The sequence below is a fragment of the Monodelphis domestica genome, chromosome 4, assembly GCF_027887165.1.
Source record: "Monodelphis domestica isolate mMonDom1 chromosome 4, mMonDom1.pri, whole genome shotgun sequence".
Classification (NCBI taxonomy): Eukaryota; Metazoa; Chordata; class Mammalia; order Didelphimorphia; family Didelphidae; genus Monodelphis; species Monodelphis domestica.
The window spans coordinates 119,651,803-119,677,474 of record NC_077230.1 but is presented as its reverse complement, the minus strand read 5'-3'; the positions used below and the strand labels follow the sequence as shown (position 1 = coordinate 119,677,474).

The 25,672-nt window shown below is 41.5% G+C and overlaps 1 protein-coding gene across 5 annotated transcripts in view; it reads left to right on the top strand.

Annotated features, from left to right (window-relative positions):
* The window catches only part of GLI2 (GLI family zinc finger 2), a 420,094-nt gene that overhangs the window by 355,841 nt on the left and 38,581 nt on the right, over positions 1 to 25,672 (top strand). For 4 of the 5 annotated variants that reach the window (XM_007494044.3, XM_056793745.1, XM_007494043.3 and 1 more), the window contains 3 exons: positions 16,236 to 16,437; positions 20,744 to 20,957; positions 24,579 to 24,692. In XM_007494044.3, coding sequence (XP_007494106.2) covers positions 16,236 to 16,437; positions 20,744 to 20,957; positions 24,579 to 24,692 — 530 coding nt within the window. The remainder of the gene's footprint in view (positions 1 to 16,235; positions 16,438 to 20,743; positions 20,958 to 24,578; positions 24,693 to 25,672) is intronic. The other variant, XM_007494045.3, reaches the window with a different exon arrangement.

Sequence of the window (25,672 nt, the reverse complement as noted above, 5' to 3'; positions counted from 1 at the left end):
ATTTCCATTTTAGAAATGGGAAAATTGAGACCCAGAGAAGCCTTTCATTCCCCAGTAGTTATTATCACCACTACCACCTAATGACTTGGCAGTTATCCTTTTCAATTTAAATTCATTTGTTGTTTGTTGCATTAAAATACCCAGGTAACTCCTTCCCTTTCCTTTTCCCATTAGAGAAGGCATCATTCAACAACAACAAAACAAAAAAAAACCCTAGATGTTTGCATAAAACTATGTCTTACTTATTTCTATTTATCGGTTCTTTCTCTAGAGGTAGACATACACAAGTCATTCTTCAAACAATATTTCCGTTGCCGTATATAGTGTTCGTGTTGGCAGTTATCTTGAATATATCTCCTGTTCACTCATCATCGAACATGCATCCCCCTCTAGAATTCAGAGACTGGCTCACTTTTATCTTTGTATCTGCAGCTCCTACTCAGCACCTGGCACACAGTGGGTGCTTAATGATGGAAATTACTTGCTCAAAGTTACAAAGTCAGTAACAGATTCTAAATTCAGGGATCCTGCTTCTAGTGTCCTAACACTTGATCTTTGAGACTACTCAATCTGTGGGTGTCACAAATATATTACAGTGGAGCATCCCTGAAAGGTAGAGTGATAAGGGATGATCATAGATTTAGGACTGGAAGTTCTCTAGTCCAGCCACTTGGTTAAACAGATAGGAAACTGAGGTCCCAAGAATTAGGGATTTGTAATTGCTCTCACATAGCAACACATTTATCAAAAATGGACACATCAATTGTGGCACTTGATTAATTTTTCCCTAAGGTCAACAGCCCTCAATAAGGACCCATCCATGGTGGGATTTGAACCTGAATCCAGGTCTTCTACACACAAAATCTATCACTAATTCTATTCCATGGTTAGAATGCATCCTTTCCTTTTTATTGTTTTGTCATTTTTTCTGTCTTGTCTGACTCTTCATTACCCCATTTGGGTTTTCTTGGCAAAGACACTAGAATAGTTAGCCATTTTCTTTTCTAGTTCATTTTGTAGATGAGGAAATTGAGGCAACCAGGGTTAAGTAACTTGCCCAGTGTGACACAACTTTTCTCAGAGGCTAGATCTGAGCTCAAGAAGAGGAGTCTTGCTGATTCTAGTTTTAGCACTCTATCTACTATGCCACCTAGCTACCCTAATCCATATCTGACATCTTTAATAATTCATCATAATATTACATTTCTATTATAGCATAAAATATATAATCACTTCCTTTTTTAACCCTCACCTTTTGTCTTAGAATCAATATTCTGTGTTGGTTCCAAGGTGGGAGAGCAGTAAGGGCTGGGCAGTGGGGGTTATGTGACTTGTCCAGGATCACGCAGCTAGGAAGTGTCCAAGGTCACATTTGAACTCAGGACCTCTTGTCTCCTTGACTGACTGTCAATCCACTGAACCACCTCCCTTCTCCCTGAAGCAGTCATTTTTACTTTTGTTAAGTTTAAATCCAACCTCAGACACCTATTTGCTGTGAGATCCTGAGCAAGTTGTTCGATCTCTATCTGCATCAGTTTCTTCAACTATAAAATAGAGATAAAACTAGCACTTTTGTGAGGATCAAGTGAGATAACTTAGTACAGGGCCTGGCACATAGTAGGTTCTATATAAGAACTTACTATTTCCCTTTTGGAAAACTTGTTTTATGATGAAACTTTCTCCTCGTGCCTTCTCCCCTAAGCCTCCCCATCAATTGCAGCGCCCTTAGGAACCAGGCTTATGCAAATTGCATGTATTCCTCCCCAGCTTCTAGAAGTTCTCCATCCTAGACAGTGGTGCTTAGCTGCTAAGGTCAGGACCCAGGCGCAACCAGCTCACTGTAGTTTCTGACAGCAATAGCCGGGAGAGAGTCAGCCAATGGACGGCTCATGAGTGTCCAGCTAGGAAAATCAGCAAGCTTCCATGCCAGGATGAACTATACCCTCACGTGGGCTTTAGCACGTTCTTTCTGTCCAGTCATCAGTGGGAGCTCTTCAGCTAAGCCTGCCCCAAGGCATGGTCAGCACTGGCTCCTGAAGACCTGACGGGGGCACAGAGAGTCAAACCATTGCCCCAGAGGTCCCAGAGGCCTGCAGGACCCTTCAGAGGTGGGACCTGAGCCCAGGCAAGTCTCACTTAGGGAGTGTTCCTTGAATCCAGAGGAGAGGAGAAGCATAGTCTGGGGGTTGTAGCTCCAGTCCCAGAGCCAAAAACAGTGATGATGATGATGATGATGATGATGATGATGATGATGGTGATGGTGATGGTGATGGTGGTGGTGATGGTGATGGTGATGGTGATAAACTGGCTCTGAAAGTATGAACCAGGCACTGTGCAAAGTACTTTATAATCATTAGCTCATTTTGATCATCCCAACAGCTACCACTACCACTACTACTAATATTATTACTCCTACTATTATTACTGTTAACACGACCTCTGCCACTACTACTACTACTGCTGCTACTATTACCACTCCCACTCCCATTACTACCACTGCCACTACTACTACTATCCTGCCACTACTGCTGCTACTACAACTACCACTGCTACCACCACTATTACTACCACTGTTACTACTACTACCACTACCATTGCTGCTGCTACTACTACTACTACTATCACCATTACTACCACTGCTGCTACTGCAACCACTGTCTACCACTACTGCTACTACTACTACCATTATCTACCACTACCTACCACTACTACTACTAGTATTACTATTATTACTGCTACCACTGCTACTACCACTGCTACTACCACTATTACTACTACTACTACTACTACCACCACCACCACCACTACCTACTATTACTACTACCTACTATTACTACTACCACTGCTGCTGCTACTACTGCTACTACTACTTTATATGGAGCGTACTATGCTAAGTACTTTACAATCATTATCTCATTTGATCCTCAGAAAAACCCTAGGAGGCAAAGCTATGATTATTCCCATTTTGCAGATGATAATAATAACTATAATGATGATGATGATGATGATGATAAACTGGCCACATGATTTATTATAAGAATCATACAACACAAGAGAAAAAGACCCTGTCATGGTGAAAAATAGAAAGAAAATGGTGCCAAAAAAAAAGCAGATGTCAGCTTGGGATGGGTCTAGAATGGGACTAATAATGATTCAGAGACCTGTTAGGCAAGAGTAGAAATGCTTTTGGCAATGCCATTATTTCAAAGACAGAAGATGCAGGAAAGGACAATGTCTACTCCCTTCCTTTTTACCCAATTATGGGCAGCCCTCCTTTCTCATTTAAGGGACAGGAATAGAAGCTAGACCTGTGTTTTCAATGGCAGAGGAAAGTCCCAGATGAAGAAATTTCCTCTGGCAATGTAGGCAATCTTCTTTGGAATTTAAAACTTTAGAGGGCCCCTCCTTGATCCCTGAGTGTCTTGTCCATAGTCCCAAAGCCAGTATGGTCAGAGACAGGACTTGAACTCAGGTCTTCCTAACTTCTGGTCCATCTCTCTATCCACTATACCATGTTACCTTACAATGGCTCTTTGGTTTGTTTTAGCCTTATGCCCCTTCCTCACCCCCCATCTCTATGCCACTGCTAAATTAACTCGTTGAAGTATTATGAAATCTCATTAAATTTCAGTGTGGGGCTATTGCATATTTGCAAAGATTAAGAAATTGACTAGTTTTTTCTAGCCATTTCATTGAAAGGCTGTAACTCTTTCATTGTTCATAAACAAAACCTTTTCCTTTAGTTGTTGTTGAGTCAGAAAAATAAGCAATAGAGGCATCTGTCCTAATGAGAACATAAATTTTTACAATTGAAATTGTGATCAGGACATTTTCTTCCGCTTTAAAAAAATAAATGCTACATTTTTTTGTTTTATTTGCACATTTATATATTATTCATGAATATATGCAAAAACAACTAAAAAAACCTGAAACTAAGACACTGACATATGTAGGGAAGAGGAGACAAAGCAGGAGCCTGGGAAAAAGGAGACTTGGATTCTGGTTCTAGGCCTCTTCTAGTTACCTTAGACAAGTCACTTTATCTGGGAGTCTTAGTCACAGAATCTTCAAATTGGAAAAAAGAACCCAAAGTCATCGACTCCAAATTCATACCCTAAATAGAGATCCCGTCTATAGCAACTTTGCTTGAATATTTCTGTCAACAAGAAATTCATCAACAGACAACATAAACATCTCGAGTTTTGAACTTGCTTATTTTGAGTCTACCTCTTCCTTCCTGTAACTTCTAAGCATGAATTGGGATCCATTTGGTCCTGTAGAGCTGCCCAGATGATTTCAGACAGCCCTTCAAACACCTGTCCTGTCTGGGGCTCATTTTCCTCATCTTTAAACTGAAGCATTTAGTCTAGGTGATTTAGAGAATTTAGAATCCAACTCTTAATGTTCTATAGTCCTGTGTTCCTCGGTCCTATTTGCTAGTCACAACTGTACTGCTCTGTGGGTGTTCTCTCCTTGGAAATTTTATTCCTGCTTACTTAAAGGAAATGAACTGTTTTTTTCCACTGAGTCAATTTTTCCTGAAACCTTACAAAGTGAAAATAATATAAGCTGTCACAGAGACATGATATGGAAAAGTATTTGGGTGAGCAATGTGAATTAAGAAAAACCCAGAGCTATAAAATGAGAAAACAAGTTCAGTAAAATTTAACATATTTTTCTTAAGCACCCTTTGTGTGCCCAGACCTGTGTTGTTCACTAAGAGAACTATAAGATGGGGTTCCTGACCTTAAGAAGTTAATAGGGGGCAGTTAGGTGACTCAGTGGATAGCGCACCAAGGTCTAGAGATGGGACATCCTGACTTCAAATCTAGCCTCAGACACTTCCCAGTCGTGTGGCCCTGAGCAAGTCATTTAACCCCATTTGCCTAACCTTTACAGCTCTTTTGCCTTAGAATTGATATTTGTTTGATGCTGAAGCAGAAAGTAAGGGTTTTTTTTTTTTTTTTAAGAAAAAGCTAATAGAAGGGAAGATGGCAATTAAGACCTCAGCTCTGACACTTGCTAGCTGTGTGACATTGAACAAATCACTAAGCATCTCTGGTCCAGACTCTTCAGATCTATAACTTAGAGTGATTGTATTAAACCAGAAGTTCTTAACCTGGAATCCATGAACTTGGTTTTTTTAATTATTTCAATAACTATTGCAATATAATTGGTTTCCTTTTATGAGATTAAAAATGAATAAATACTCAAAAATATTTATTACATAGGATTTAATAATAATAAAGTGAGTAAGAAAGGGGTTAATTCAGCCAAGTGAGCAGAGCACAGAGCCAGAGACCCACACCTGCCATGCTTTACCAAAAAACCCAAGCTCCAAAAGAGCCCCACGTAGGTCTCAGCCAAATTTATCTCCCAAGCCTCTGTATGGAAAATGAGGATGGAACTTTAAAGGATGCTGCAAATGTAGCTCAGGTGTGGCAGATTTTCCACCTGCACACTTTGCAATCCAATATGTTCTCTTTTATGTATTTAAAAACATTAAGGGGTCTGTGACACAGAAAAGGTTAAAAACCCTGGATTAGATGATATTCAAAGTCTCTTCTAGCTCCAAAGGCTGAGTCTGTAAGAACCATATTAAGAATGTCATATTTATGTAGCATAGTGATGATAATCCTCAAATGTAGGTAGTGCTATGATTGTAATTCCCCTTTTAAAGATGAAAGAACTGAAGATCAGAGAGTTAAAAATAAGTTGCCTATGATCATAGCTAGGGGCAGTGATGTGACTCATGGATAGAGTGCCAGGCTTGGTGTCAAAAAGACCTGAGTTCAAATTTGGAGCTGTGAAACTCTGGGCTAGTCACTTTGCCCTGTTTGCCTCAGTTTTCCATCCTGTGAAATGAACTGGAGAAAAAATGGCAAACTACTCCAGTATCTTTGCCAGGAAAACCTCCAATGGGATTACAAAGGGTCAGACATGACTGAAATGATTGAACGACAACCTATAGAATGGAAACTGCTTTAAGGGTACGGTCTTTTTACTTCCTGTCTTTCTAGTCTCGATGTCTGGCATAGAGTGAGTGCTTATTAAAGGCTTCTTCTTTAAACGGTTATTAGTGAGAAATAATGTAATGCCTGGACCTAAATTATAGAAAGCCTTGATTCTGTAGAGTTTGGATTTTTTTTCTGATGAGCAGTAGAGAGTCACTGTATGTTCTTGAGCAGAGGTATAATATAGTGAAAGCAGAGTGGAGGGAAGGTGGGATGGTGGGGGAGACCAATGGAAAAATCTGTCATGAAATTCCATAAGCAAACCCCCTAATTCTTCCTTAGGGCATGGAAGGCAGGATTTTAGTTGTATACCCATTTTTAGTTGTGTAATAATAAAGGTTATTTACAGTAATTTCATTGAAAGCTAACCTTTCTCCTAGTACCTCTAGTCTTTCGGTAGCTGGATAAGGCAAATGTTCTCCATGCGGTAAAAGGTCATGATTTATGGTAAGAAGACTATGAGTAAAGCTACATTATAAAGGTAATAGATAATCAGACAGGTAATCCAAGGTGATAATTCCACCGAGTGGTTCTCTGGAGAACAGAGTATTTGCAGTTTGTCATCAGGGCCCTAAAATGGAATTTCCTTATATTATGCTGTTGAATATTGGTGTTTTAACAAGCACGGCAGCACTTCTCCACCCCCACCAATCCATAAGATTGAAATGTTTCCATTTGAAATGTTGTCTGTTTACATCCCATATTTCCTCCGAGTCATATATTTCATTGTCATATTGACACTAATTCGACTCAGGATGTCACATCAATACTAATATGGTTCTTTATTTGGCATGCTGTTCCAGGGGATTTTTCAGAAACCAATTACATTGATCACACTGTAGAGAAAGGCATTGCACAGCCAGAGAAAGTGGCTACCCAGGTACCCCACTGCAGCCAGGTAAATCAAGCTAGCCTTGGCTGAAAGGAAGCTAAGCTCCCTTTATAACTTCAGCAAGTCACCGGAATTCCTTCATCTTCAGTAGGAAAATGAGGAGTGTGCATCAGAAGAGTTCTAAGGTTCTTCCTCTCTGTAATGTTTTATGACTCTGGCGTTCGAAGACACATCTAAAGGAAATCAGGGGATCAGAGAGTTAAAAAATAAGTTGCCTAAGATCATAGCTAGGAGCAATGAGGTGACTCAGTGGATAGAGAGCTAGATCTGGGGTCTCTCAACATGACCTGGGATCAAATCTAGCCTCAGACACTTCCTAGCTGAGGAATCCTGGGCAAGTCACATAACCTTGATTAATTTAGCCCTTGCTGCTCTTCTATCTCAGAAGTTGATACTAAATCATAAGATAAGATAATAAAAGATTCTAGGTTGTAGATATGGAAGAGAATATGAAACCTAGAACTGAAGGGACTTGAGGAAGATCACATAATCTGTCTCTTTGGAGAGAAAAAGAAACTGAGGCAGAGAAAGGTAATTGGTCCAAAGTTATATAAGTAGTCCGTAGCAGAGCAGGATGTGAACTCACCTCCTTTCAATCCAAATTCATTTTTCTGTGCCCTCGTTCACTGTTTTCCTTTTCCCTCAGTATCGAGATTGGCTGCAGATGGAACATGCTAAGTATCTTTGGGGTGTTTTATTAGCTCAGGCCATTGAATGGAGAACCATAGGGTAGAATGAGTATTTATAGGACAGGTCCTGGGATAGTAAATGTGGTGATGGGGCCAATTCAAAGAGGGTGAGTGAGTGATTTTTCAGATTATATGCCCAGGTGAGTCTGCAGTGTGTGCCTGGGAAAATATTTAACAGGGGGCAAGCGAACTGGCCAATAGAATGAAACTGCTGTAGCTGACTAGCCTTGTGGTGCTAGGCAAGTTACTAGGTGATTAGGGACTTGGATTCCTCATGGATGAGATGCCAGAGTGACACTAGATGGGATCAAAGGTTCCTCCCTCACTTCTGGCAGTCAGAGCTCCCTCAGGAGATTGCCTTCCCTTCTCTCTGGGTGCAACTTGTCTACACATCGTTATTTGCTCGTGGCTCCCCCCAGTTGAATGTGATTGAGGGCAGGGACAGATGTTTGCCTTTCTTTGAATTCCCAACCCAGCACAGTTCCTAGAAAGTAGTCAAGTGGCTAATAAGTAGTCACTGAATGACTGGACTTAAGGCAGCTATGATTAACCAGAGCCCAGCTAATCAGGATGCTCAGTTAACTAGCATTTGGCAGTTGTCACCATCTTTTGGGGGACGAGAAAGAGAACAGCAAGAGAGTAAGTCGGGGGCAGCTAGGTGGCACAGTGGGAGGAGAGCCATATCTAGAGATGGGGGGGGGAGGGTCCTGGGTTCCAAACGTGCCTCAGATATTTCCAGGCTTGTGACTCTGCACAGATCTCTTAACTTCATTTGCCTAGACAGTTTTAGAGTTGTTACTGAGACAGAAAGTAAGGGTTTTTTGGGGGGGAGCAAGTTGGGATCTATATTGAACAGCAGCTCAGGGTGCCAGCTTGGCAGAATGCCTACAGACACTACCTGGGTTGGAGCCCAGAGCGTTAGCCAAAGGGATATCCTGGGTGTACATCCTGAACTGCTCTTCTGGTCATTTAATAAATAAAGACATATTTCTGGAAGCATCGTATATTTAGAGTGGGCATAACTAACAAGTGAGTAGGGAAGGACTCCTCGGGGCTCCAAGGCAGCTCTGCTGGGGTGGATATCTTCTTGCCAGGAGGTCTGTCTCAGGCTGGAATCTGTTCCCATTCCCTGGAAGGCCAGACTTTGGCCCAGGAGAGAGCGTATGAGGTTCCAGGGGATTTCACTCCTAGCATTCATGTAGAGCCATCCATTTAAATACCTGATCCTGATGCTTCGTCTTTCATAGGTCTGACCAAACTATCTGACTCAAATTCTCCATTTGGAAAATGGGAATCATTATACCTGGCTCAGAGGCATGGTAAAGAACTTTAATTAGCACTTTAAAAACTCTTTAAACTTGGAATTATATTGTTTTATGACTAAAGGATCTTAAGGATCATCTAATCCAGGAGTCTCTTTTTTCTTAAACCCTTACCTCCCATCTTAGTAAAATACTGAATAGTGGTTCCAAGACAGAAGAGTGGTAAGAGGGGGGCAGCTGGGTGGCTCAGTGGAATGAGAGCCAGGCCTAAAGGTCCTAGGTTCAAATCTGGTCTCAGACACTTTCTAGCTGGATTACCTTGAGCAAGTCACTTAACCCCCACTGCCTACCCTTTACTGCTCTTCTGCCTTAGAACCAATGCACAGTATTGATTCTAAGATGGAAGGTAAGAGTTTGTTTTCTTAAGGGGGGGGGGGGAGAAGAGTGATAAGAGTCAGGCAATAGGTGTTAAGAGACTTGCCTAGGAAGTACCTGAGATCAGATTTAAACCCAGGACCTCCTGGATTCTAAGTCTGGCTCTCTATTCATGGAGCCACTTAGCTGCCCCTGATCTAGGGGTTCAGAACATGGGGTCCATAACTGTTTATTGATTGACTTTGTGGTCAACTCCTAGCTTCCCAACTTGTTTTTTCTTAATTCTTAACAGTGATGTGATTTTTAAAAGTACAAGCTTGGAATCTAGAGGTTTTCATGGACTCTTTTTTTTTCCATTTAAAAAGAATACAAGTCTGGGGCAAGTCACTTAATTTCTCTGAGCCTCAGTTTCCCCAACTGTAAAATAAAAATATACTACCTATCTCACAGGATTGCTTTCAGGAAAGTCTCTGATAAACCTTAAAGAGTATATAATTGTGAGCTGACAACCCACTTTTGAATTAAGGTGCTACTAAAATACATATTACTCAGTATTTTCAGGGAGTCCGGGCTCTTCCAGCCCAGGACCAAGTGGAAAAAAAGAACTGTCAGGTTGCGCCAATAAAACCCAGGCTGCTGCTGCTGGGTATTAGGAATGGTTTCCCTCCACAAATTAATAGGGACCAATGGCTGAGCCAGCCCTGGGGACATAAATCATGAGAGAAGCAGCGAGAAATGAGTACAAGGCTTTTCTTTCTATTTAGTAATTTATCAAGGGAAGTGGCACATTAATAAACATATTTCCCTTGAGGTGTGGGAGTAACAGAGATAAATATCACTGTCAGATCTGGCCTGTTTCCCCCAGTTAAAGGAGTACGAGGCTGTGGGGATCCAAACCAAGGAACAAAATCTAAATAGTCTTTGGATTTTAAAATGTGCTTATTTCTTAAATATGCCCAGCCATGGAATGGGGAATGAGCAGGAGCATGCCAGTCATTCTCCTTTTCCATATTATCTCTCAGCAAATTGGTAATTAAAGGTTAATAGAAGTTATTGGGGGGCATTTTCTCAAATTTTAGAAATTGCTCAATGACGGTAGTTTAGTTTGGCACTCAAATATTTGTTGAATGGACGGATGAATGAAACAGCAAATAGTCTGATCTCACCCAGCCTATCTGCCCAGTCTTCTCTTCTATTGCTACCTTAACTGAATGCCCCCACTCTAGCTAAGACAGTTTATTTATTGTCCCCAGAACATTTCCTATATCGGTCTACCATCACCCCTCGAGTTTTATCCCACTATGTTGTGCACCAGCCCCTTGTCATGTCTGACCTCCCTGCTGTTTTCTTCCTGTCTAAATGGCAGTTAGTCAATCAGCAAACAATTATTCAGCATTTACTACTACACACCAGGCACTGTGTTAAGATCTAGTAATACAAAGAAAGGCATAAAAACCATCCCAGCTCTCAAGGAGCTCACATCTAGTGGAGGAGACAGCCTGAAAACAACTACCTATATACAAGATAAATAGATAGAAACAGACAAATGGAGAGACCTGCATAAATGGATGACTGGATGCACGCATGCATGCATGCATGGGTAGGAGGGTGGCTAAATGGATGGATAAATAGATAGATATAGATAGATAAAATAAATAGATGGGCAGACAGGTTGATAGATGATAGATAGATAGATAGATAGATAGATAGATAGATAGATAGATAGATACAGACAGACAGACAGACAGACAGACAGACAGATAGACAGACAGATGTGTGTAGATGGATAGACAGGCAGATGGATGGAGAGACACATATATACATACATACATAGAAGTAGGTAGATAGAGATAACGATAGTAAATAGTAGTTACGTCTCAGAGGAAAGGCACTAAGCTACTAATGAAAGCACTTGCAAAAGACTCTTTTATAAAAGGATATTTGAACTGAATCTTGAAAGCTAGGAAGCCAGGAGATAATCGGGAGGAGAGAGAATATACAAGGCATGTGAGACAACCAATGAAAAGATCTGGGACAGAAGTAGGTCATAGAGTATCTTATGTGAGGCGTAGCAAAAAGGCCAGTGGCACTAGATAGTAGAGTATGTGGAGAGGAGGAAAGTATAAAAATAGTATAAATGTAGGGAGGATTTGCTTTTTTTATTACTCAATCAGGAAGAAAAAAATCTCTCCTCCCTTCCACATTCCCTCACCCATTAATAAAGGAAAGAAAAACAAAACTTCTGTTACAAACGCGTATTATCCAGCTAAATAAATTCTCATACTGGCTAGATCAATATCTATCTATCTGTGCGTATGTATGTACGTATGTGTGATTATATCTATACCAGTCTGCACTCTTAGCCCATCACATCCCTAGCTGGATGTGCTTAATATATCTCATCATGTCACCTCTGGAATCATGATTTGTCATTGTGTTAATCAGAGTTCCTAAAACTTTCAAAATTTGCTTGTCTTTACAATGATGCTGTTATTGTATAAATCATTCTCCTTGTTCTGCTCACTTCAGCTTGTACCAATTCATACAAGTCTTCTTAGTTTTTTCTGAAACCTTCCTTAAAAGATTTCTCACAGCACCACGGTATTCCACAATACTTATTCAGTCATTCCCCAAATGATGGATAACCAACTTCTCAGATTCCTATTCTCCGGCACAACAAAAAAACTACTATGGGGGCAGCTGGGTAGCTCAGTGTATAGAGAGCCAGGCTCAGGTCCTGGGTTCAAATGTGACCTCAGACACTCCCTAGCTGTGTGACTCTGGGCAAGTCACTTAACTCACATTACCTAGCCTTTACTACTCTATTGCCTTGGAACCAATACTTAGTATGGATTCTAAGATGGAAGATGAGTGTTTAAAAAGGAAGACAGTTCAAATCCCACTTCCTACAAATGCCTTCTTTCTGAGGAACCCTTCCATTCATACATTGTATACATCTAATACATATGGTTGTGTTGTCTCCCCAACAACCTCCTTGAGGTCAAGAACAATGGTTTTGCCTTTTGTTGTATTTCTCTCTGGCTTATACTTATACTGTGCTTGACACATAGTAAGAGCTCAATAAATACTTGGGTTTTTTGTTTGTTTGTTTTTAAACCTTTACTTTTAGTCTTATTATCAATTCTAAGACAGAAGAGTAGCAAGGGCTAGCAACTGGGATGAAATGACTTGCCCAAGGTCATATAGCTAGGAAGAGTCTTACATTAGATTTTAAATCAGATCTTCCCACTCCAAACCCAGTGCTCTATCCACTGTACCACCAAACTGCCTCAGAAACACAGTTCATGTCATCTGGTAATTTACAGAGTACTTGGGAAGGCAGGCACTAAGGAACAATCCCAGAGACGAGAGTTGTGTGTGTGTGTGTGTGTGCATCAATAGTACAAAGGTGGGAAGAAGTGGAGGACTTCATTCTAATTGTAATGGAGTGCATCCTTAGGGTTTGGTAGGAGGTACCAGTATTGGCATGGCAGCCACTTTTCCTTTGAGCCTGGGAATCATGGGAGAAACAGAAGGAGGTGGAAAGTAGACAGGAAATTGGGGGAGGGAGGAGAGGTATAAGAGGGCTGTGGGTGGAGAGGGGAAAAGGGAGAACAACAAAGACAATCCATCTGGTGGGCCAAATAGAACCTTGGGGAGGTCAAAATGATTCTGACAAATTATTTCAAGGTTGCTTAGCTGCCCAAATGAGAGTAGCAGGAACAGGATCCACAGGAGATGTTAAAAGGGCTGACGTGTGACATGATGGGAGGCACGGCAGAGGCAAGGGAAGGGAAGAGGAGAAAAAGAAAAAAACCAGGCAGGGTCAGCAGCCTCTTTGGACTGTGAAGCTGTTGGTCTGAAGCCGCAGACTGCAGCTGGTGAGATACGAGAGCCTGAACTCTGAGCTGTCAGATTGTGTGTTTAAATATCCTTTGCTTCCAAATTCCCAGTGTCTCATCATTCTCATGAATTGGCTACTCAGCGCAGTGCAAGGACTTCCTTCCCTTTCTGTTCCTCCCACATGGCCTCGCGTAAGCCTTCTGCAAGTCCCAAAGGCAGCGGGGAAGCTGCCTTCCCTTCCCAACCTCTCATTCACAATCAATGGAAAGGCCTTTTGTTGTCCTTCTGAGTTCTCTGGGCATCACTAAAGAACAGGCAGTGTTTGGGAGATAAAAACTCAACCATTCACCCAATCTTCACTCCTGTTGAAATGGGAGGCCTGCCAAGGCTCTTGGTTGGCGGGTGCTTTGAACAATGGAACCCATGCTAGGAGCCATGTGACATCTGCTGTCCCTGAGTGCCCTGTGTCCCCACTTTTATTTCAGGAGGTGGGGGCAACAAGCTAAGGAAAAAGCCTCTCTTCATAGGATAATCTTAGCTTGGCACTCAAGTGGCCCTGATCATTCCTTCATTAAGGAATAATTTATTAAGTCCCCTGTTTGTGGGCAAAACATTCTGCTAAGTGCCCAGGGGGAATTACAAAAATAAAGATAATTAAAATATGCCTGCCTTCAGGGAGTTTATAATCGAGTAGTGGGGTATGAAACAGGCCTCGAAACATCATGTAGTAGAAGTAAGTTTTGAGTCCTAAAACTGGAATTTGAATATCAGCTGTAAATCTTACTTCCCTTTTAACCTTGGGTAAAATTTTCCTCTCTGGGCTTAATTTTCTTTATCTGTAATATGAGGGGATCCAGCCACCTGCTCTCCAAGTTTCCTATTTGCTTTGGCTCCTATGGTGATACATATTACCCCACAAGTATATTTTAACTAACCATACAGAATTATAGTCCCCTGGTAGGATATGATTAGATAAAAAAGTCAAATTGAGTCAACAGACACTGATTAAATACCTACTATATACCAGACACTGTGCAAAGCCATGGAGATACAAAGGAAAGAAAGAAAAGAAAATCTGACTTCAGAAACTTCCTAGCAAGTCACTTACCCCCAGTTGCCCTGAATGCTCTTCTATCTTGGAAGCAATTTTTAGTATCGATTCCAAGATAGAAGGTAAGGGTTTAAAAAGAAAAGAAACTTCCCGCTTCTCAAGGAACACACATTCTAGTGGAAGAGACAACATGTGGACAACTATGTCAAAATAAGATCTATATGCAAGATAAGTGGAGGGAAGATATGAAAGGGGGCCGGGAAAGACTCTTAATGGAAGGTGGGGTTTTAAGTGAGTCTTAAAGAAAGCCAGGAGGAGATGAGGAGAGAAAGGGCACTGGATACAGCCAGCAAAGGAGAAGAGTTTCTGGAATAATTGTATGAGTAAGGTCACTATGAGTAAAGAGCCGATTTAAAAACTAAATATTATTAGTTCATCTAAGGGTAAGTAGGCTCTGGGAAATCGATCTATGGTAACAATATTTGCATAAACTGGATTTGTCACCCAGAATGCCAATTTATTAACTTATTAGGGAAAATGATGCTGCTATCATGGGCAGTACAATTCTTGAGGCAGTCAACCATATTCCCAGAGGCCACCAGACAGTGGAGTAAGAAGACCTAGGTTCACATCCAGCCTGTGTGCCCTTGGACAAGTCACTTAAATTGAGCCTCTCAATGACCTCTTTTTGAAGAAGAGGGGAATTGGACCTGAGTATCTCTAAGGTTCCATTTACCTTGGTATGTATGAGCCCATTGTTTAAAGAGAGAAACCTGTTTGGTAAACTGAGATCAGAAGGTGGCTTAGGGACCACAGAGCCAGAACCAGGAGAGCTGGATAATGATAAGAAATATGGCAAACAAACCAAGAGTGTGACTAGGTAAGCCTGCCTCTTCCTCTAAGCAGACCTGCTAAACAGATTTCCAGTATATGTCAGTGGACTACAGTATGTGCCATATGTATGCATGTGTGTGTGTGTATATGCATATATATACTCTTTAGAGCAGTGATGGATTAACTGTGAGAAATTCTTACTATTTGTATCTCCTTTTTCTTTTTAAATAAACCCTTACCTTCCATCTTAGAATCAATACTGTATATTAATTCCAAGGTAGAAGAGTGGTAAGGGCTGGGCAATGGGGGTCAAGTGACTCATTCAGGGTCACACAGCTAGGAAGTATCTGAGGCCAGATTTGAACCCAGCATATCCCCTTTTTCTAATTCCATGCAAAGCCTAACGTTTTTGTTTGTAGTTTGCTATTACAATTCCCCTATATTTGTCTCAAAAAAAATTTTTCTTCTATATGTAACAGTTCCCAGGATTGCTGTCTATTTCCCACTGTGCCATCTGAGGTTGGCTATTTCCTGATTGACCTATAGGAAAGCACTTAAATTCTACTAAGGCGACCAAGTCTTAGTAGCCACTGATGCTATAAATATTTGGTTGTACCTACCTCACAGGGCTGCTGTGAGAAAGAAAAGCAGTTTGTGAACCTTAAACATTAGGGAAATAGAAGCAATTATTATACCATATATTGGTATGTATTGTAGAAAAATAATAAATAAAATATGAGTATGTTTCAGGCTTGTATGGGCTCCAGTACACTCAAGATAGGTGAAGCAATACCTAAAGCACGGTAGTTGGAGGCAGGGAAATAAGTTCAAATGCAGCCCCAGACACTTAATAGCTGTATGGGAACCCTGGGCAAATCCCTTCAGTTTCCTCATTTGTAAAATGGGGATAATCATGGCGCCTATCTCCCGGGGTTGTTGTGAGCCTCAAATTAAATAATATTCATAAATGCTTTGCAAACCTTTAAGCAGGACAGAAACAATCTCTTGCCGTGAACTCTTTCCGTTCAAGTCTACGCTGCTTGGCAGAGACGGTGTCTTATGCCTTCTTGGATAAAGATAATCTCCCTAAGGTCAAGGCTCCTTCACTTTTGTCTTTATATCCCCTGCACTGAACCCAGTGCCCAGCGTGGAACAAGCCCTTAGAGTTTGTGGAATCTAAGTGAATTGCCTGGGTAGTTTGTTTTAAATGTCCTTCTTTCATCCCCACAGAAAACATTGCAAACTAACAAGCTGTCTCTGCTCTTTCTCCCACAGTGTCCAGATTCTCCAGCCCCCGGGTGACCCCAAGGTTAAGCCGTAAGCGGGCTCTGTCGATCTCCCCGCTTTCAGATGCCAGCATTGATCTTCAGACAATGATTAGGACCTCTCCCAACTCTCTGGTGGCTTATATTAATAACTCCCGAAGCAGTTCAGCAGCTAGTGGTTCCTACGGGCATCTGTCCGCAGGGGCAATCAGGTAAAAAAGAAAGAATGGCGCATGCTTGATCTTTGTAAGGATTGACCACAAGGCCCTCTTGAGCTTGGGAATCTCGGTGTCAGTGCAGCAGGTTCTCAGGTGCCAGCCTAATTCAGGGAGGCCAAGCGCTGTACAGACCTGGGAGATCAGAAGCTTTGGTCTGGGGGAATTCGGGAGTGTGGTATTTAATTGGTTCTTTGATCTGTGGAGATGGGCAGCAAATGCTTTTATGGATCAGCATAAAAGTAACTTTTCCCATTAATGCTGTGTGTTTCTTAAAGACTAATGATAAAGAGGCCGGGTTCCCGTCTATGGGATTCATCTTCAGTTCTGACTTCTTGGGGGGTAGGGACATCTGCCTTTGAATCTCTACCCCTCCCTTCCGATGTGAATGATGAAATTGGCCAGGTCCATCCTTGACAAGAGATACAATCATGAAATCAGGGACACACCCCAGGTGGGCGTTTTAATTGCCACCAAATATTAACTGGGTCATTAAGCTGCCAGGTTGCCTCTTGGACCGTAACCACAGCATTTACACTAAGGAATTCTCTATCCCAATAACAAATATCCCATTGTATTATATAACAAAATACCTGTGTAAATCCTGTTGACAAAATCCTATGAAGAATCCACCTTCCTTCCCTCCCTTCCTGTCTATGCAGTCCTTGGCCATTCTCTTTTTTAAGGATCTGACTCTGTGATGTATTAGCCAGAAAAAAAAATACAAATTATTCTTCATAACCTGAAGAACGGCCAGACAGTAAGACATGCTGCAAAGCTTTAAATGGGCTTCTGCTCTTTGACCTGAAGATGAAAATGTTGGTAAGCTATCACCGGTTATTCCTGGGGGCCCAGATCAGCTATCATAAATGGTACCAGCGGTGCTAGTATAAGTCAGAATCTCCATCCACCATGTTCATCTGGTAATATGAGAATCTCACTGGTAGTGGCTAAAATAGCTGGAAGCCTCTCTTTCTGTTCTCCCCCACAGAATGTCTATTGGCCTCACCTAATGATTTACAAGCGGAAGAGCAATGGGTGCATCAGCTTCATATAGCAGGGACTGGCTCAGATTAGTGAGAGCTCAGAAGTAGGAGCTGATGGGAGATGGTATCCTCTGTTCCCACATCTTCATGTCCTCCAACCCAGCTCTGACCCTATGATTCAGGGCAAAAAAGAAAACAGGTGGTAGAGCCTGACGAAAATGAGGCAGTGAAGCTTATTAGACCAGGCAGAGAAGGCTAAATGAATACGTCCTCCCTTCCCTCTTTATTCCTTTGTTGTTTGGCTCCACGAAAGTTTGAGTCTGTGAGAAAAAGTTAGCAAATCTTTGTGCACCCTTCCCTCGAAGACCTGAAACCATAGAAAGAAGTGACGTTTGGAGGGGCCAGACAGATTTTGCAATATATTAAGAGATCTTTTTGTTGTTATTTGTTTGTTGGGGAAGGGGGGGCAGTGTTTCATTTTGGGTTTTGTATTTTTTTTAATTATACTGTGAGCTAAGTTTCATGCTTGCATCCACCTATGGCACCAACAATTTAAAGCTGGGCAGGGATAGGGGGAGGGAGAAGAGAACATGGATCATAAAATGCCAGAAAACAATTATTACAGGAAGCTAGGTGGCTCGGTGAATAGAGAGCCAGCCCTAGAAACAGGAGATCCTGGGTTCAAATTTGACCTCAGATTCTTCCTAGCTCTATGACCTTGGGAAGTTACTTAACCCCAAATACCTAGCCCTTACTACTCTTCTGCTGTGGAGGCAATACTTACTATTGATTATAAATGGGAAGGAAAGGGTTTAAAAAAAAAGTCTATATGTAATCTGGGAAAAATATTTTTTAAAAATTTTAAATAAAGCCAGAATGTGGAAAAATAGGGAAGTAAGACACTGTTGATAGAACTATGAACTGATCCAGCCATTTTGGAAAGCAATTTGGAATTACTCCCAGAGAGCTATAAAACTGTGTGTCCCAAGGAGATCAGTGGGAAGCAAAAAAACCTATATATTCCAAAATATTTATAACAGCTTTCTTTGTGGTGGCAAAGAACTAGAGGCTGAGGGGAGGTCTATCAGCTGAGGAATAGTGATACAATTTGTGGTATATGATTGTGTGAGCAGATTAATGTTTTTTAAACTTGGAAAGAACTGCATGAGATAATGGAGGATAAAATGATTAGAACCAAGAGAACCTTATATACAGCTATAGATTTAATATTTGAAGAATAACTTGTGAATGTTCATCTTCAGAGAATGAACTAAGAAATGGAAATGCAAAAGAGATGATCTATATATTTGTTTGTCATCTGATACCTTCAATGATGTTGGAAAAGGAAGGAGGGACTGAGATACCTGGACATAAATTCTATTTTTAAAAATATTTTTAAAGAAATAAAGTCAGGCATGAAGAACTACCTGATATTATTTGATATCCAAGCAGCTAAAAAATTAAAACAAAAACAAATGTTTGAGAATTTTTAAAATTGCTTTATACTAGGTATGTGATGTTATACAATTCACTTAATCTTTCTAGGTCTCAGTTTCCTAATCTGTAAAATGAGGAGGTTGGATTAGGTGGCTACTAAGGTCCCTTCTAGCCCTAAGGCTATTATCCTGGTGATGTTTTTTGTACTAGACTTTTCTGAAAAAGCAAATAACATGTAATTAAACTAATATCAAAGGTTCACATAAAAAAGCCACTTTTGGGGGGTATTAGAGTCAATACAGATTCAGCCTCCTCGTCTACAATTCTACTTCTACAATACCATTCAAAGATAACAGATGCTCAGAGTGATAGTTCTAAGACATCAAGGGATGTGTCTTCATTGATGAAAGATTCACTTATGAGTAGGATCATTTTAATGTTGTGTTTGTTTATTTATTTTATATCATAATTCTATCAAACTCAATGCCCATCTATAACACATGGAATCATTCTGTTACTTGTAATAGTTCACATACATACATGCAAAAAAAGAACCCCCTCAACCCCTGGACAAATAAAAGTCTCTATTTCCAAAGTGATTTTTATAGGTTGGCATTTCAACAGTGTGTCTACCTGATAAATACGGAGACTAATTGCTTCTTCAGTCAGCCAACCACCCGACAAGTATTTATTTATCCTCAACCATATGTCCAGCATGTGTTATAATCCAAGAGGTTGTAAAGCATGGAACTTATGATCTGTGTAACTTTGGGCGAGTCATTTACCCTCTGGCCTTCAGTGTCCTTATCTGTAAAATGAGGGGTTTAGGCTCCATTTTTAAGGTCCTTTCCAGCTCAAAGTCTTTGATACTATGATCCTGTGTTGTCAAGGCATTTATAATAGAGTAGGGAGATGAAATCCACATTTGAGGAAATAATTGGCTAGCAAAAAGCAATGAACTTTTAAAAATGAGATTTAGGAAAGGAAAGAATTGGTATGGACAAAACTGGTAGAGAGGGGAAGGCTTAATGGAGTAGTTAAGACTTGAGTTGAGCCTTAAGAAAAGAAGATGGTAGGAGATAGGATATTCCAGATGAGGGAACATGAGAGCAGAAGAACTAAAGGTATAATGGCATAAGCAAGATACGTTGTGGAAACCAGTTGCCAGGAGTGTGTTTTGGAAACTGAAAGGAAGAGCAACAGACTGTAAAGTTCCCTGAAAGTCAAGCAAAGGAACTAGGGCTTTGATTGAATGGGCAATAAGGAGCTATGGCAGGTTCTTGATCTGAAAATGAAACAAGTTTTTAGTGTTTTATAGGCCTCTTGGATTATTCCCATTAGGGAAATGTCTCTGTCTTAACCTGGATGCCATGATATCAGCTATAGGTTTATTTCCAAAATGGTAATTTCTCATCAACATGCACTCCCTATTCACCACTTCCTCTTAGAGTCCCTAATTTTTTCAAGCTTAAGCATCACCTTTTATGTGAGACCTTTCTGGATGTTTCTAAATAATAGTGTCTTTTTCTCCTCCAAAATTATCTTGGAATTATGTGTTCATTTGGCATATACTTAAATATGTATATGTTGTCTCCCTCTTTGAGGGCAAGAACTGTTTCCTATTTTGTATCCCCAGCGCCTAGGACAGAGAATGCCTGGCTTATAGTAGGAATTTAGTAAATACTTGATGATGGATTTGGTCATTGATATCTAGTTCTCAGTTTCCTAATCTGTAAAATAAAGAGGTTGGATTAGGTGGCCACTAAGGTCCCTTCTAGCCCCAAAGCTATTGTCCTGCTTATGTTCATTTTCCTAGCCTTTTTTGAAAAAGAAAACCTGGGGATACTAGCCTTTGATTGATTCCTGTGTTTTTGTTGCAGCCCCGCCTTCACTTTCCCCCATCCCATCAATCCAGTGGCCTACCAGCAGATCCTGAGCCAGCAAAGGGGCCTGAGCTCAGCCTTTGGACACACCCCGCCCTTAATCCAGCCCTCTCCCACCTTCCCCTCCCGGCAGCACATGGCGGTCATCTCAGTCAACCCCACCCCAACACAGCTGAGCAACAGCAACCACTGCATAGCGGACTCTAACCAGGTAGGTGGTTGGGCAGGGGGAAGGGCCACATGGTGGCAAAAAGGCAAAAATGATGTTTTGTCCCTTTTCACCTGAAGAAGAAAGAGGCTCACAGAGCCAAGTGCTTGCTGTGCAGCCAAGCCTTCTGGTTCTGAGCCACTTGTTTAGAATTTCTGGGCATGGGCTCTTTGTGTAGGCTAAAACTGTGGAAGGAACATCAGAACTGAACTGTGCTCCTGCTCCTCCCAGGGAAGTCATGTTTCCTCACGGACTCAGTGTCCTCAGCTGTGTAATGGTGATAAAAATCATTCCTGCCTCGTCTAACTAACTCATTATAGGATGGTGGGGATGAAAGAAAATTACGATGTGAAAACACTTTGGAATGGATAAAGCATACATTGTATATTTGTAAGGAATTCTTGTGAGAGCTAGAAAGGATTTTTATAATATTCTAAATTGTATCCCCCAATGTATAAGCCAGTCTGCCCCTAACTGTTACCATTTCGATACATTCTTAAGGGGAAAAGTCCTCCACTTTCTTGAACCACTTTCCCATAGAGTCTGGTAGTACTCACTAGGCTCAGTTACGCCCATCTTCTTCATTTCAGACCAAGGGTTGCCCACAGCTTTGTGGTTAACCACATGGGACCTGAACTACAGGAAAATCAGATCCCACTGAGTTGAGAAGGATCCCCAAGATTTTTCCTGGAGAGGCTAAACTTTTTCTTTCCCTCTTTCCCCCTTGAGATCCCCCTTAAGATCCTTGGGAGGACAAAAGGCTTGGCAACAGTATGAAGAATCAAGGTCATTAGGCTAAAAGTCAAGGGCTGAGACACTGATTCCAGCTTTCCCACTAATTTTGCTGTGTGGCTTTGACCAACTTACTTCCTCTCTATGAGCCCCCATTTCCTTATTTAAAAAATAAGGAAGGAGGCAACTGGGTAGCTCAGTGGATTGAGAGCCAAGCCTAGAGACGGGAGGTCCTAGGTTCAAATCTGTCCTCAGACACTTCCCAGCTGTGTGACCCTGGGCAAGTCACTTGACCCCCATTGCCTAGCCCCTACCACTCTTCTGCCTTAGAACTAATACACAGTATTGATTCCAAGATGGAAGGTAAGGGTTTAAAAAAATAAGGAAGATATAATTCTAAGATATAATTAAAAAAGAAAATAAATATAAAAATAAGTAGGTCAAGATGATGTTTCTTTCTAGATCTCTTCCAGCTCTAAATCTTATTTTCTTTATGGCACCTAAAGTCCTTCCCAGTTCTAAATCTGTTATGGAGAAGGAAAAGAAAGGAGGAAAGATATTTTGACAGTTCAAATCAATGTGGGGAAGGGAAGAAGTGGGAGAATACTGATATTTAAGTCAATGAGGTGGTAGAATTAATGACTGGTGGAAAACCATGGGGGTGAGCGGGCAGGGGCTTTGAAAGGGCAGCTAGGTGCACTTTGAATAAGAGGCTGGGCTTGAAGCCAAGAAGATGTGAGTTCAAATACCACCACAGATACTTGCTAGTTATGTGACCCTGTGCAAGTCGTTTAACTTCATTCTCAAAAGAAATAATATTTGTAAAGCACTTGGCAGAGCACCTGGCACAACACAGGTGCTTCATATATGCTTATTCTCTCCCTCTCTCAGCCTCCATTTCCTTCTCTATAAAATCAGTGTTGGACTTGGTAGTCTCTAAGGTCCTTTTCAACTCTAAATCTGTCATCCTGTCTGTGGGCCTAAGGATCAACCTAGTGAAGCTTGTCAATGGACTGGTGAGGGATCCTTTGGATAATGGGAACCTATAGAGTCTGAGGGGCAGCTAGGGAGCACCATAGTGTAAAGTATCCAACCCGACCTCAGGAAGACTCATCTTCTGAGTTCAAATTTGGCCTCATTTACTAGTTGTGTGGCCCCAGAAAAGTCAGGTAACCCTATTTGCCTCCATTTCTCATTTGTAAAATGAGCAGAAAAGGAATGGCAAAATACCTCAGTTGGCAAAACACCTTTGCCAAGAAAATCACAGATGGAATCAAGAAGTCAGACATGACTGAAATGACTGAAAAACAAAATAACTGATCGCACTAAAAATTTTGGGAAATCAAATCAGTGAGGAAAATTTTGCTCACCTTCTCAATCCAGACTCCAGACTAATTAAGACTTTTTTTTTAACCCTTTTCTTCCATCTTGCAATCAATACTGTGTATTGGTTCCAAGGCAGAAGAGTGGTAAAGGCTAGGCAATAGGGGTTAAGTGACTTGCCCAGGGTCACACAGCTGGGAAGTGTCTGAGGCCAGATTTGACTAATTAAGAATGCCACCTAAGGAGAAGGAGGTGGACCCATGGTCAATCCTACTAACCTATCTCTGCCATGGCCAAAGCCATGATTCTTGCAGAAAATGACAGTAGTGAGTAAAGAAGACCAGGATGGACTATTCTCTGGCTTTCAGGATTGCTCCAGAAACTCTGAAAATTGCTAAGATATCTGCAAAGAGCCATGCTGACTGTCATTCCTCCGCAGCTTATCTATTAACTAGTGATTTTAATGCCCATAGTCAGGGGCAAGAAAGAGGGGAACAACGGGGGAGATTTACCTTAATTTTCTCTTCTGTAAACTGATGTGAATGGTGGAATATGTTCATCAGAGGAAAGGTAATCAGGATGGTGAGATATAGGAACACCATGGCATGGGAATTGGTTAAAAGAACCCAGGACTTTGACTTTGGGCAGATAAGAATGAGGGAAAACTTGATCACACTCTTCAAATACTAAAATGCTACTATATGGAAGAAGGATTCACTTTGTTCAGTCTGGTCCCCCAAGGGCAGAACTAAGAGCAGTGGGTGGAAGTTACTGAGGCAGATTATTTCTTGATTTAATTTAACAACAAAAACAAAAAGCACATTCTTAATAATCAGAGGGGTTCAAAAATTGAGTGGGCTGCCTTGAAAGGTGATGAGTTCCCACTCACCAGATATCTTAAAACAAACACTGGATAATCCTTTCTGAGAATGTCAGTAGTAGAGATTTCTGCTCATATCTGGATTGTCTAGGTGACCTCTGAGGTCCTTTCTAGGCTAATGTAGTATATCAAAAAACAAAATGGCTTTTTGTCACCTGTCCTCTGATTTCCTGATACCTCTATACTTCCCCCCTCTCATGGGCATACTTGAACAAACATGCACACACACACACACACACACACACACTCACACACACTCACACACACACACAGAGTGATGAAAGGGACAATCCCAAACTCTTACCTATGAGTTCAAAGGGCCTTCTCTCCAATTTCATGGCAGAGAGGCTTAGAATTATCTTTAATCTTATCTCTGATACTTAGGATCTATGTGACCCTGAGCAAGTCAGTCTGAGTTTCAGCTTATTCATCTGTAAAATGGGAATGATGATAATATATGTACTTCCTATTACATGATGTTGTTCAGAAAGTACATTGTAGCCCCGAAAACCCTACTCAGAAATAAACTATGATGATGATGCCTCCCTCACCATTAACTTGATTCTGCCCACAAACCCACTTTGTCCCTTTTCCCATCCACCCCCCTCTATCCACTGCTGAGAGTCACCTCTTGCAGCCAACCAATCCAGAGCTTGACCCTGACATGGGTTCTCCTCTGATCTCTCCAGAACAAGCAAAGCAGTGAGTCAGCAGTGAGCAGCACGGTCAATCCTGTAATTAACAAGCGCAGCAAGGTCAAGACTGAAACTGAGGGGCTGAGACCAGCATCCCCACTGACACAGGTAACCCCTTCTTCCCAGGCTACAATGCCCTTTTCCTGACTCCCCCACCTCCCCACCACCACCACACACAGAGATTTCTGAGGTCGGAGCAGAACGATAGAGATTTTGCTGATAACAAGGCACCCCCACCCCACGTACAATGGCCCTCCCATCTCGGTGGGTTGGTTTTCAGATTGATTTCAAGAGAGCTCGGGTTCCCAGCGGGGATAACAGACAAGCATGCTGGTCAAAGGCTCTTACCCACTTCCATCCATTAAGTGAAATGTTATTTCTTTGGGAATTTGGATGCCTGATGTGTGGCCCAGGAATGAAGAGGGATGGGACATTTATGTGGGTAACCTCAGAAATTATACTACTTGACTTGACTTTCCAAGACTGCAGAGCTAGCAGTCCTTGTGTCTCTGATCAGACATAGATCATGGAGGAAAGGAAACATGGGTCCCAAGCTCTTAGTCAGGGCTCTTTCACAGCTCAGTATGAGATTATTTGTCACACCATCCTTTGCAGAAAGGACACAACATTTGACACCAAGAAGGCCCCTCAGGCCTCTGCTTTCTTTCCCCTGCTTTACCACAGAGAGCTGCCCTGCTGCCAATTGCATCCATTGGACCATCCTTTATCACAACTGTAAACTATCAGGCGTGCTCTGGGCACTTCATTTTCATGAAATATTGGGCTGTGTTATTGTCAGACGAACAGAGGTGTTTATGACAAATTCCTCTTCCCGCATGGAATCTAAAGTGGGTCTCAGCATGATGCATGGGTGCGGTGAGGCTGGCCATCATCGAAGGGCTGGTAAAATTGATGAAGATAGCGTATCAGTGAAAGATAAACCTGCTAGAGTCAGCGCGATTAGGGGAAGGAGGCAAATCTCCTGAGGGAAGAGGCTCATGGCACACGGGAAACCATACAACCTGACAAATTCATCCCGCCAATTTGGGACCCACCCTTACCCCAGGACCTTTCCTTACCAGTCTCAG